General features: G+C 42.4%; 1 protein-coding gene across 1 annotated transcript in view; it reads left to right on the top strand.

Moving 5' to 3' along the window:
* LOC135546448 (synergin gamma-like) overlaps positions 1 to 8,064 on the top strand; it is a 41,367-nt gene extending 33,303 nt beyond the window's left edge. The window contains 5 exon segments of the mRNA XM_064974871.1: positions 912 to 1,060; positions 2,567 to 2,677; positions 3,011 to 3,049; positions 5,356 to 5,388; positions 6,677 to 8,064. Of these exon segments, the coding sequence (XP_064830943.1) occupies positions 912 to 1,060; positions 2,567 to 2,677; positions 3,011 to 3,049; positions 5,356 to 5,388; positions 6,677 to 6,808 (464 nt within the window). The 3' untranslated portion in view covers positions 6,809 to 8,064.
* Positions 8,065 to 13,640: the final 5,576 nt, after the last annotated feature.

Raw genomic sequence — 13,640 nt, 5'->3', positions numbered from 1 at the left:
GGGGCTTGTCTTCGCTCGGCCTGACGGACTGTGGATCCTAGCGGGGGCTTGTCTTCGCTCGGCCTGACGGACTGTGGATCCTAGTGGGGGCTTCTCTTCGCTCTTCCTGACGGACTGTGGATCCTATTGGGGGCTTGTCTTCGCTCGGCCTGACAGACTGTGGATCCTAGTGGGGGCTTCTCTTCGCTCTTCCTGACGGACTGTGGATCCTATTGGGGGCTTGTCTTCGCTCGGCCTGACGGACTGTGGATCCTAGCGGGGGCTTGTCTTCGCTCGGCCTGACGGACTGTGGATCCTAGCGGGGGCTTGTCTTCGCTCGGCCTGACGGACTGTGGATCCTAGCGGGGGCTTGTCCTCGCTCGGCCTGACGGACTGTGGATCCTAGTTGGGGCTTGTCTCCGCTCGGCCTGACGGACTGTGGATGTGTCTCAAATGTCACCTTATTCCTTTTGTCCTATAGGGCTCTGGTCATAGACAGAGTAGGAATAGGGTGCCATTTGGGATGCACGTGAGTGTGTATCTGACCAGACAGACAGCAGGGTGTCTTTTTAATGAGCGGTGAGAGTCGGACAGGCACCCATACCGTTGTGAGGGGCTGAGAACAGAACACAGTGTACCACCAATGAGTCTTCTTCCAAAAACACACCATTATAAACCTTTGACCTCTCAACGGAGAACAACAACATGTTAACCCTTCAATCCCCAGGGAGGGTAGTGTTACAGCCAACATTATGTCAGGTTGGTCTAATGATCCAACTTCAGAGGAGGTTTCAACATAGGGGAGTGTAGACATGTTATCTGTTTTTCATTGTCCATCTCACTGTCTATATTTGGCTTATGTTGGAGCTGGCTGTGGGAGAGAACTGGGAGCAGGGGTGTTGTCTTATTGTCCAAGTGTGTTTATGTGGCAGGTGTGGTGGAGGTGTACCGCGTGACCAAGCGTGTGGAGCTGGGTATCAAGGCCACAGCCGTGTGTTCCGAGAAGCTGCAGCAGCTGCTGAAAGACATCAGCCGCGTCTGGAACAACCTCATGGGCTTCATGTCCCTGGCCAACCTGGCGGTAAGAAACACACATGATACAGTACAGACACACACACACACACACACACACACACAGACCCACGCACACAGTACAGTCAACACACACACACTCACAGACCTCCCTTCCTAAAATGCAGTTGGTTAGGCTACACACAGACCTGAGAAAATGACACTTGATTGTAACAACTTTGTCTAGAAAATGTTCCTGATGAAATGATGAGTGGATAAGGACTGCCTAGTAGGATTATCAATGAAACCTTGACAGTGTACGAAACCAAACCCTATGCTGGTATATGTTAGTGTGTGTAGCTGTGGGATGGGGAGTGTAGAGCTGTCTGTTGTAGGCTGTAGTGATGTGTTGAGAACAGAGGCAGAGAGGAGATGTGCTGGCCTTATCCTCTGCAGCCAGCCTCAGGAATAACATTGCTTCTCAAATGCCAGCAGATAATACAGGCTGGCCATCTCTTGACTGGAGATAATGTCAGTACAGAAAGAGAGAGAATTAGCAGAGAGGGACAGAGGGAGGTAGAGGTAGACGGTCAGTGAGTGAGTTGTAACGCTACGTTATCTCAGACCGTAGACCTGCAGCTGCCTTTTGATTCTCTCTATATATATATATATATATAGATAGAGAGAGAGAGGGAGAGAGAGAGTGAGTAAAAGGAGGTGAGGGTGTATATATATATATATGTCTGGGCACACTCACTTGTTCACACAGCTCTGCTGCCAACAGACTAGTGGACTGTATTTACTTTAATTTCCCAGATTAAATACATATTTCTACTTCAGTTCATTTAGCTGGTTAATGAATGAATAGAGACATGTCTCTTCCTTCAAGCTATTGTTCTGTAGCTCAGTGTTGGAGAGGAGGCTGCTACACATGTACAGTTACAGTGGTCTGTATCTAGGTATTGTAAACCAGGTTGTTCGAGCTTTGAATGCATTGTGTCGTGCCTAAGAATAGCCCTTAGACATGTTATATTGGCCATATACCACACCACCCCGAGCCTTATTGCTTCAATATACAACTTATTTTTTAAATGTAAATTGGTTAGCACCCTTATAAAATCCTTGCAAATATGGTACATTTCCTCAAATTTCAGAACTGTAGATCCCTCGTTTCATGCAGTGTTTTGTGAAGTTGTTGATGTGAGGCGTAGCAACATCGTGTGCCCCACAGCGGAGTCCTATGATCAGGTGACCAATCTGCCAGCACCTCCACACGGGGGGCAAGCTACCACCCTGTGTGTGTCTCGGTCACAAACATAGGCTGACAGTACGTGGCCTCCAGGTTGCAGGCCAGCCTAAGGCAAAGTAATTGGCTAGGTACTGCTCTGTTTCAGCTGTTATGAGAAGGGGCTTTCTGTATCCTTAAGTGTCCATGCATACAAAGACCTTTGAAATGTTTTGAATCCTCCTTGAATGTAATGCAATTTGTGAATTCAAATAAAGTGTGTGTGTATGTTTGAGTACGTTCGCCTGTGTGTGCATCTCCTTGTGTAATGTTGTGTGTTTCTCCGTACAGCCTGATGAGAGCTCGCTGGACTTCTCCTCTTGTATCCTGAGACACGGCATCAAGAACGCCAAGGAGCTGGCCTGTGGGGTGTGCCTGCTCAACGTGGACTCACGCAGCAAGGTCTGCACACACACACACACACACACACACACACACACACACACACACACACACACACACACACACACACACACACAAACGTACAGACACACAACAAAATAAGCATACAGTAATTCTCAGTCAACACATAATCATGATTGCCAACCAACACACCCTCAATCCCTCAACAGATGGACCCAACAACTGTTGAAACATTTGATTATAAATCCGTTCCAACAAATTTCTCAAGCTGAATAAACCATGAATCATTTTGCCTTTTGAGAGTTGTTTTTAAACTAGTGGTTGACGCATAATAACTAAATGATCGTTTCTTTGACTTTGAACATTTTGCAGAGCAAAGAAGAGACAACTATTGGACGTCTGTTTAAAAGAGTATGAGGCAGTGAACTGTCAACTGAATCTCACTTCACTCTCTGCTACTGGGGGCCTGGGGGCCAAATTCTCCACTGATAGACAGGCGATGGGGTGCCAAAATGACAGCACACTCTTCTCCTCTCAGCTCCCTCCCTTCACACTGACCGCATCCCAAAAGACAAAATGGGCCCTGGTCAAAACTAGTGCACTATACAGGGTATAGAGTGCTATTTGAGACACTGCCAATGCCGACAGCAGCAGCACTGTGTTCATGCACAGATGTGTTAGAAATGACCAGACAATCCGATTTCACCAGATATCCCTCCAAAATGAGTCTTAGAAGAGAAGGTGATGAAACAATGATGATAAAATGACACCTGTTAAGATGATAACAATTCAGGAAGGGAGAGATGGAGAAAAAGAGGGAGATAAAAAGAGTTGGAGGAGACAGACAGGACGTGAGAGGAGTGAAGTTGTTCTTTTGGCACCTCTGGTTGAGCTGAGGGAATTGTGGGAAGGTTTCTGGAGGGTCAGTGAAGCATGCAGCTTTACTCTGACAATAACAGGCTTGTAGCTCAACCTTCATCTGGCAGCCACCTCTCACTTCACCTCTTACCAGCTACTAACAACAAGTCTATACATTACTCATCCATATCTGTGTGTTCATTTGTTTCATCATTTGAGTTCTGCTATGGCTTAAAATGTGTTTGTGACACTTTCTTTTCCACTTGTCAAACCCTGATCATCAGTAACTATTTGTCATATTGGGGTCCATTAATAGTATTGTTTGACTGGACAGTCTGCAGGGCAAGATTGCTTTGATTGTTTCTTGCGATGTTCCCCTGCATCATTTAGCTAGAGATATATTGATGAGGCGAGGCGGAGGGAGGATGGCTGAGTTTAGGCAGCTGATGTGGCTCACGCATCAGATCAGTCAGGAGCTGGGAGCGCAGGTGCTAAGAAATTTGCTGAGGGTTAGGGTATTTCTCCATCTCTCTCTCACACTCTCTCTGTGTTCATCTCAATCTTTCTCTCGCTCTTTCTCCTCTCTCTCTTTCGTGTGAACTGAGGCAGGCTGAATAATAGTTATATTCAGCCTGCCCCTGACATCAGATTAATAAGCCACCTTTTAATTAAACTTGTGTCCAGAGGAACATTTGTAAGGAAGCATAAAAGCCAAACAGAGAATAACATCCCCTCAGAGAATAATGAAATCACAGAAAGTGTTTTCATACAGAAGCTGATAATACTGTTATCTTTCAGAGTACAGGTAGTTTCTGTCTGTCTTCCAACTACAAGTAAAGGTGTGGTGTTGATGGCATCACTGGCATAATATGATGATGGGCACCATTGAGAGACTGGTTCTAGGCTGTTGGTCTTTGATACTGCTGACTGGGTTCTGGGTTTTAACTTATCCAATGGAGACCTTTCTCAATGTTCTTCATCCAATCACCCTCACATGTCAGGGATGGGCAACAGCAGCACCATGTAGCCTGGTAGCAGATCAGCCTGGGTGTCAGCCAAGTCCTCTGATGTGCTTGTTGTCATGTCAAACATGTTTGGTATGACAACGAATGACAAGGGAGTTGGTTACAGCACATACAGATCTGCTGTCAGGCTAAGCAACAGGTAGCATCTAAACATAGTTTATTACTTGGCGACTGCAACAAGCTATAAACTCTCTGAGTGATAATTTGGGTTTAATGAAGTATTACTATTTTTGGTCAGTGATAAATGCTAATGAGTGCAAACGTTCCCAAAAGTACTGGTTTGGATTTTTTCCCTATGCTAATTTATGCAGTATGATGCATTATTATTCATAAATGTCAAATTCTGAAATATACTGTACCTCCAGGATTTTAAGTTATTTTTCAGTTTGTTTAATTTGGTTATGACTTTATCTGGAAATAGGCCAATAACATTCAAATAAGTTTACTTGGCAGTGGATGCCATGTCTTTGCAGACTGCACTGTATTTCTCTCAAATCTATTACAGTCTGGAATCCTACCCATCCCTGTTTGAAACATGCCCATCCCTGTTTGAAACATACCCATCCCTGTTTGAAAGATGCCCATCCCTGTTTGAAAGATGCCCATCCCTGTTTGATGTTTATTGGAAAATTAGATGGATGATCGTAAGGTGGTGCTTTAGATTCTTTCACTTTGTGGCTCTTGGAATGTTGCTCTTTCAGCTCCTTGGTGTACCAACGTTCCATTCTGTGCAAACTGACGGACTGATCCTCAGTTACTGTAGAGTTTCACTTTGCTTACTCAGGACAATGCATGAAACCAGGAAAATGCTGACACCTCTTATGCTACTTACAGGCACTGGCTAAAGACCATGACAAGAGGTTAAGGGTAAGGGTATGCTTCACTTATTTCCACCTCTTAAGCAGCAGTAGACTGTAGCCTCCCTCTTTAGGCATGATGCCCCTTGCATTAACAGCTGGTGTTTCTAGTCTGGAGCCCTGTAGCACCATGAGCAGCACTGTCGTCTTGGTTTCCTAATGGAGGGTCATTAACCTTTAGATTACAGTTAGAAAGGTTACCTAGGATTAATCATGCTGACCTTTCATTTTGGTTTTCAAATTGTCTAACTCTCCCAAGCATATCCTCTCTCCAGCACTTTCTACTTCTGTTATGTCTCACCACATTATATGTGTCGGCACAATCATGTTTGATGGGTAAATTGCACATCATTACAGTTCTGCAGGCTGGGACTGTGGAGGTGGAGGTGGGGGTGAGGAGGAGGAGAGGGAGGACGTGGAGACGAGGGGTTATGCCTTTGTGTTCTCTCCTTTCTTCTCGCTCTCGCTCTCCAACATTCCAGGCTTTGGCAGGCGGACTAAATGCAGGTTTGACAAAAGAAGTGGGAGGACGTGCAAAAGATGGAAGGAGAATACATTGTGTCTGTGAAACCTGAGTGTGTCAGTGTGTGTGAGAAAGACAACAGGTGTGCACAGCATAGTAAATGTACTATAAATGGTTTGTGAGCAGGTGGACAGGTATGAGTATACTATATGATGTGTGTGTTTCTAGGTTGTTGTCTGTGGGAGGATATGATTCACCACACATGACTTATTTCTCTTTCTTGCTTCAGTTCGGATATTTCACCAGGGATGCAAACTCTTAAACATTAGCATCTCCTCCTCATCACCAACCTGCTGCTACAGCTGGGCTCAGCTAAATGCAAGCTCGCATAACAACTCTCTGCCCCTCTCAGTTCACTCAGTTTATTTTCTCAACGGCTATATTCAGATGTTATGTGGGAGTGCCATTCAGCTATCTCAATATATTCAACTAACAGTCAGGAGGACAGGCAATGAGCAGCAGTCTTATTGATCAGTAAACAGATCATTGTGCCAAACACGAGTCATATTTTCAAAGGACCAGTTTTCATTGACCCCTTGTTTATATGCCACAGTGGAGATGTTGTATGCAGGTTAAGCTACCTACAAATCCCTGCTTCTACCATTACTTTCATAGATCAATTATTTAGTTCCTGTTGATCGTTGATTTATCTTTACCACTGCTTTCTATTTGTTAGCCTGAGCTACTGCCAAGTTCATCTGTTTATTAACTATTCAGTAGAACCTTGTTGTCCTAACATCCCCCTCGTTTCGCTCTTATTTGACCCTTCCGCCAGGCTTTCAACTCAGAGACGGACAACTTCAAGCTGCCGTACGGGGGCCACCAGTACCACGCCAGCTGTGCCAATTTCTGGATTAACTGCGTGGAGCCCAAACCGCCGGGCCTCATTCTGCCCGACCTGCTCTGAACTGCAGACACCGCTGCCATGGCAACGGGCGCCAGGTAATCAACACCGGCGAGGTGCAACAGCCGGGCTCTCCGCCATACACCTCACAGCCTCACACCTTGGGCTGCGAATACAGAGATCACAGAGGGAGAGACCTCAGAATTCACTGGAATCATCTTTATTTATTTGCCTTTTATTCTCTCTCTTTCTCTCTCAGAGGTACTCTGTGCTCTTTGCGGCGGTGAAGAAGTGCAAATCTGCTAGTTTGTACAAATTCAAGGCTTGACACAGTAAAGACTATTCTGTATCATAATGTATTGTAAAATTATACTTTAAAAATGGTGTCATTTTCTCTCTCTTTTTTCATTGTCTGGTCTCATATACAGTAGAATGCAAGTTGGCCTTTTAGCATTGATGCTTATGCGACTTCCCTGGCAGGATTTATTTTGGCGAACATTATTCAGATAATTAACCAATGTTGTGCTACGGTAACCCAAAGGAGGTCTAGTCCCTATGTCAGACCAGGATAAAATGTGGACAGTTATATGAATGGGGTAATGGGTTTCAACATTTTCTGTACTGCACTCTTTCTGTGACTCAACAAGTCCATAACAAACTATTAAAACTGTGCAATATACTACTAATGAAGGAACTTGGAGACAAACTGAAGTGTAAAGCTATCTGTCATTTCCCTTGATTGTCACTTGTTGCTTGGTTACTCTTTAATGCTTGAGCTCAGCAAAGAAAGGGAGACTTTATTGGTGTTTTGGTCTTAAAGTAGTATTTTCTCCTCTGTTCTTCTCGAATCAGGGTTGTGGTGTCATCACACTGCTGGAACTGAATCCATTTTAAGGTCAGGTCTCTAAAAGGAGAGTCTATGGTTGCTAACATTTGAATTGATATTTCACTTTTTAAGTATTGTGTGACATTGACTGCTTTTTAATGTCTTTGTATTGTTTGATAAGGACTGCTTTATCTAAATGAATGTTCATGTCCTGTTTGAACATTTTTGTGACATTGGGGCTTGAAAGGGAGTCTTAATTCTTAAAGATTGTTGGCTGTAGGTTTTGTTTTTCTGTCTTGCTGTGCCAGTGTATATATACTCGCGCTGTTGGCGGGGATGTTTTTGCAGATCTAAGTCTTGAATGAAGTCAATTATGGACTATTGCAGCAGCTCTTTGTGAGGATTACAGTATCATAGTATTGTAATTGCAATGACTAACTGTAATGTGAGGTGATGACATTTACATAAATAATACATTGATGCATAAATTCAATACTTTTCATGGTCATTAATGAATGAATGTATTACCTGGAAGCCTATTACCATACACATCCAACTATTGGTACAGTTCTGCTGAATTTGGTTTTGTTTTCAATATTTTCTGAATATAATCGAAGGTTGGCTTGAATGTCAACATGAATCCTGAGGGCATTCTATTGTCCCAATAGCACGAGTCGTTTAATCTGGATGACATCTGGAATAAAGTCAGGTTCAGAGTCTAATGCAGCAATATCATATTAGCAGTACTTCTCCTAAAATGCCAAATGGTTTGAGATTGTCTCGTCTTTTATTTTTCACTCAATAACATGCTATTTCTCAGACCAGAGAGGCTTCATCTCTATCACTTTGTGGCCAAATGAAATACATTAACCTTAGCCATCGCTGGAGGATGGAGAGCTAAGACAATCAAATGAAAAATATGCTTATAGTAGCACCATGCATGGAACCAGTCTCATTATCATTCTGTCTCCTTATGTGTACAGGACAGGTGTGTGTGTTCTCCAACATACATTTTATCTCTCACCATTCCCTAATTGAACATCCTGCTGAAAATGAATTCCTCTCTCTGTCTTCTCACCATGAGCTGCCAGATTACAGAAAATTACAAATGCTCAAATTACTGAATAATAAGGCTTTGTAAATTTAAAATGCAGACCCATCCATCTGTCCCCATGTCCTGTCTTCTTCATGCCTAGTATTGTCTGCAGGGCTGTGCCTCGGAGGATCACCTGAGGAGAATGGGTCTGGAGAGATGGGAGGGAGTGCTACCCTACTGTATTTACTGCTATTCTTCAGCCACAGGCTCTTTCATATGTTCTGCCCATTGTCAGTTACAGTATTGATTAAAGGCAGAATTTTTGCCCAACTGACTCGCAAGTAATGCCTTTACCCTTAATTCTCAAGTGGAGATTTTTATTACTTTGATGTCCCTAGAAAAATTTATATTTTCCTTTTTTTCTTTAGAATTCATACAAACATCCTATTGGCCATGAAAGCTAGTGTTCACAGCCTAATCTGGGTGATATTTCAGACTGAACTGTAGTTTTGCTGATTTGAAAAGGCTTGAGGCTTACATGACTTGAGATCTGTGAAGATTTTCACTTGAGTGTCCAAGATCTTGTACTTTGAAATTAAGGATTTGAATCCCCTGTCTGGTCAAATATGGGTCTTTGAAGAAGGCACTGACAAGATTAGTCATATCTCCTACAGACACTTTCAATTGTTCAGTTTAACAATGACAAGATAAAATTATTAGAAATCCTTACTATGTATTAATCACTAATTATTTATTACAAATAGATGACAGTATTCAGCATCTATGTCCTTTCTATAAACTGATCCAGACAACACAGTGAGGTAGGGCCATGGATTTAGAGCTCATCAGTGTTCATTCTAAAGGGGAATGGATAGATGAGTCAAAGGCAGGCTTGAAGAGAGGATAGAATCCCACTCAGTCAACCGATCACTGAGAAAGAATGACTGCATCCACCCCTGCTTAAATTGAATTACTTCAAGGTCAGTCTCCCTCTCTCGATTGAACTTCAGTCTTTGACTATATGACTATGGAAAAGGAGCAAGAATTCTGTGATCGTTTTCTGAAACATCCATGATTGTGTTTCAATAGAAGTTGTCGTACCAAATGGTTTTGGAATGAACACGAGGACAAATATAACTGCTTTGATGATGCTTGGGCTATTCATAACCCATCACATTCTGTCTCCATTTTTATTGAGTTTAACTTTCAAATGAACATGAACTCAGTCTGTAATTCATACATACAGTATACTCTCTCTCTTCCTCGCCTTCTCCCACCATTTTTCCTCCACAGCAATTGATTACTGTGCCCAGACATTGATTCAGTGTTAATGTTCATCACTAACAGCACCACTGCACTTGGTGACCATTACTAAGGTTACTGTAGTTTTCATTTGCTGTCAAGGTATTGTCATACAAAGTGCATCCTGTATGAGGATTGATTGCTTTAGAAAATCATGTCCCTTTTCGGCAGCCTTCTCTTATCCCATCAATGGTGTAACAAGCGTGATTATTATTTGTCAGAATATTGACTATGCTCTCCGTCTGTACTTTGTTATTAAATAGAAAAGCATGATATATACCAGGAAAAAACTGTATGAGCTGTTTTAATTAAAAGTAAGCTTACAGATGTAGGATCTAATTTGATCACTCTTTTGTTGATGAGAATTTTCTTGCACAGCAGGAAATGCAAACTTGTAGTGTATTCAAGGTTTAAAAAGGCTTCTGAAGTTTGCAATTTCCACATTTGCCCTAATGTATAATGTATCAACCTATACAAAAAAATATCCATTAATTACAATCCACATAATTATACTGAACAAACATATAAACAATTAACAATTTCTCTGAGTTACAGTTCATATAAGGAAATCAGTCAATTGAAATTAATTAATTTGTCCCTAATCTATGAATTTCACATAACTGTGCAGGTGCACAGGCCTATGCGTGGGAGGGCATAGGCCTATACACTGAGGAGCCAGGTCCGGCCAATCAGAATGAGTTTTTCCCCACAAAAGGGCTTTATTACAGATATAAATACTCCTCAGTTTCATCAGCTGTCCAGGTGGCTGGTCTCAGACGATCCCGCAGATGAAGAAGCTGGATGTGGAGGTCCTGGGCTGGCATGGTTACACATGGTCTGCGGTTGTGAGGCCGGTTGAATGTACTGCCAAATTCTCTAAAATTATGTTGGAGGTGGCTTTTGGTAGAAAAGTTAACATTCAATTCTCTGGCAACAACTGTGGTGGACATTTCTGCAGTCAACATGCCAATTGCACACTCCCTTTAAAACTTGAGTTATCTGTGGTTTTGTATTGTGTGACAAAACTATATTTTAGAGTGGCCTTTTATCATCCCCAGCACAAGTTGCACCTGTGTAATGATCATGCTGTTTAATCAGCTTCTTGATATTAAAAACCTGTCAGGTTGATGGGTTATCTTGGCAAATGATAAATGTTCACTAACAGGGATGTAAACAAATTTGTGCATAACATTTGAGAGAAATAAGCATTTTGTGGGTACATTTATTTCACCTCATGAAACATTGAACCAACATTTTACATTTTGTGTTTATATATTTTTTCAGTGCAATTCACATTTCCTGGTGCTGAATTATTATTTTCCTGCTGTAACAAACTGGCTCAAATTAAGATCCTACATCTGTGCTAGAGGTGTCATTCCAGACCCTGGTTCAATTCCAGGCTGTATCACAACCGGCGGTGATTGGGAGTCCCATAGGGCGGCGCACAATTGGCCCAGCATTGTCCGGGTTAGGGTTTGGCCGGGGTAGGCCATTATTGTAAGAAGCATTTGTTCTTAACTGACTTGCCTAGTTAAATAAAGGCTAAATAAAATACTGGAATAGGAACACGTTCCTTTATTAGGCGATGCATCATAACATTACTACCATTACTTTGGGGCGGCAGCGTAGCCTAGTGGTTAGAGCGTTGGACTAGTAACTGGAAGGTTGTGAGTTCAAACCCCTGAGCTGACAAGGTACAAATCTGTCGTTCTGCCCCTGAACAGGCAGTTAACCCACTGTTCCCAGGCCATCATTGAAAATAAGAATGTGTTCTTAACTGACTTGCCTGGTTAAATAAAACTACTATGTTAGTGTCATGAGAAATATTATCTGCTTGTTCACATCATTTGTATTTGATCATATTCCAATTTAAAATGGAGGATCTTCTAAAGAGACCAACTTGATGTGAGTGCAACCATCCAAGCTTTGCAAAGCGTATTAAGCTGCAGTCAGGCAGGAAGTTTGTTGTGAGCCCTTTTGCCAGTCACATCTCCTTCCTACATACAGCCTAACGACAGTTCATCACAGCAGTTTGTTCTGCATGGCCTGCACTGTTGCCCAGTCTACTGCCTGTGGTGTTCAGGGTAATGTAGATCATTCTGCTTACTGGTTTCCTGATTGATGGTCATATTCTGCTGCTGCTGAAAGTAGTCTTTACTCTAGGATGGCTAACTATTCCCTGAGAATCAGTGAGTGAGAGACATACCCACGCGCGCGCGCGCGCACACACACACACACACACACACACACACACACACACACACACACACACACACACACACACACACACACACACACACACACACACACACACACACACACACACACACACACACACACACACACACACACACACACACACACACACACACACACACAGAGAGCGTCAGTCTATTGGGGGAAGTAAGCTGATAAAAAAAGGTATCATTTGGGCCCATCACTCCTGCATCTTCATCACGCTTGGCCTGTCATCTAATGGAGCCAGTGTCTGTGTGGTTAATGCTGTTTATTGTGTAGGCCATTCTGGAGATCCCTCAGTAGAATAGGCCACAAGACAAATAGTTCCCATCCTGTCTGTCTGGTTCTCCGTGGTCATTCCAAATGAGAATGAATGATAGAATGTTGATGTGACATCTGAAGACTTCTCTGAGGAAAATTGTTGTGAGCAACATCAGTAGGCTGCTTCCCAAATCAAATGACACCTTATTCCCTTTATAGAGCACTAATTGCGACCAGACACCATAGGGCTCTGGTCAAACGAAGTGCACTATATAGGGAAAAAGGTGCCATTTGGGATGCATCCATGGTCTTCTGTTGAAGGAGCTGGTGTACAGAGTTCACTTTTATATCAAGACGTTTAAAGTCACAAAGAAACAGAGCACACGGTTAACTTGTAAGAAATGTGCATTTTCAATCTGAATTGTCTTTGTTGCTATAGAGAACCATGTTATAATCATTCCAGCCTCATTGTTGGCACAGCTGGATAGTAGGACTTTAACAGGATCTATCAAAAGTGAAAAATTCTGCAATTATTCTAAACTTACTGTTAACCTCATTACATCTTTATTTTCCACTGGCCTGAATAAAGAACTTGAGTATCACCATGAAAATTACAATGAATATTCCCATGGTCAGTTACAATTGACTGATTGGCTCTCAAAATGACAATGACTTTACAACACCATGGATGAATATTGACCATTAGCAGCAAATAAAAAGTGTGTACCCAAAACACGCTTCAGCCCAGCTTAAACAAAAAGAGAATCAGGTGCTCGACTGAGGGACTTGAAAATCCCTCATAAAAGTCTTACCTTTTCTAAACGTTCCATATATACTGAGAATACAAAACATTAAGACCAGCGCATTCCATGACATAGACTGACCAGGTGAAAGCTATGATCCCTTATTGATGTCACTTGTTAAATCCAGGAGACAGGTTAAAGAAGGATTTTTAAGCCTTGAGACAATTGAGACATGGATTGTGTTTGTGTGCCATTTAGAGGGTGAATGGGCAAAACAAAAGATGTAAGTGCCTCTGAACGGCTGATGGTTGTAGGTGCCAGCCATGTGTACCGGTTTGTGGAGGTGTTCCTAATGTTTGATATACTCCATGTATAGATTTTCTTTTTTATATAAACTAGTGTAGTCACACTGTATCTGGATCCATTATGTTACTCTGCTTCAGTACTATTCCATATTTACAGGGCAAAGTATAAACTGACAATAATGCA

Source organism: Oncorhynchus masou, chromosome 9 (assembly GCF_036934945.1).
Source record: "Oncorhynchus masou masou isolate Uvic2021 chromosome 9, UVic_Omas_1.1, whole genome shotgun sequence".
NCBI classification, from domain to species: Eukaryota; Metazoa; Chordata; class Actinopteri; order Salmoniformes; family Salmonidae; genus Oncorhynchus; species Oncorhynchus masou.
This window is presented reverse-complemented; position numbering and strand designations above follow the sequence as displayed.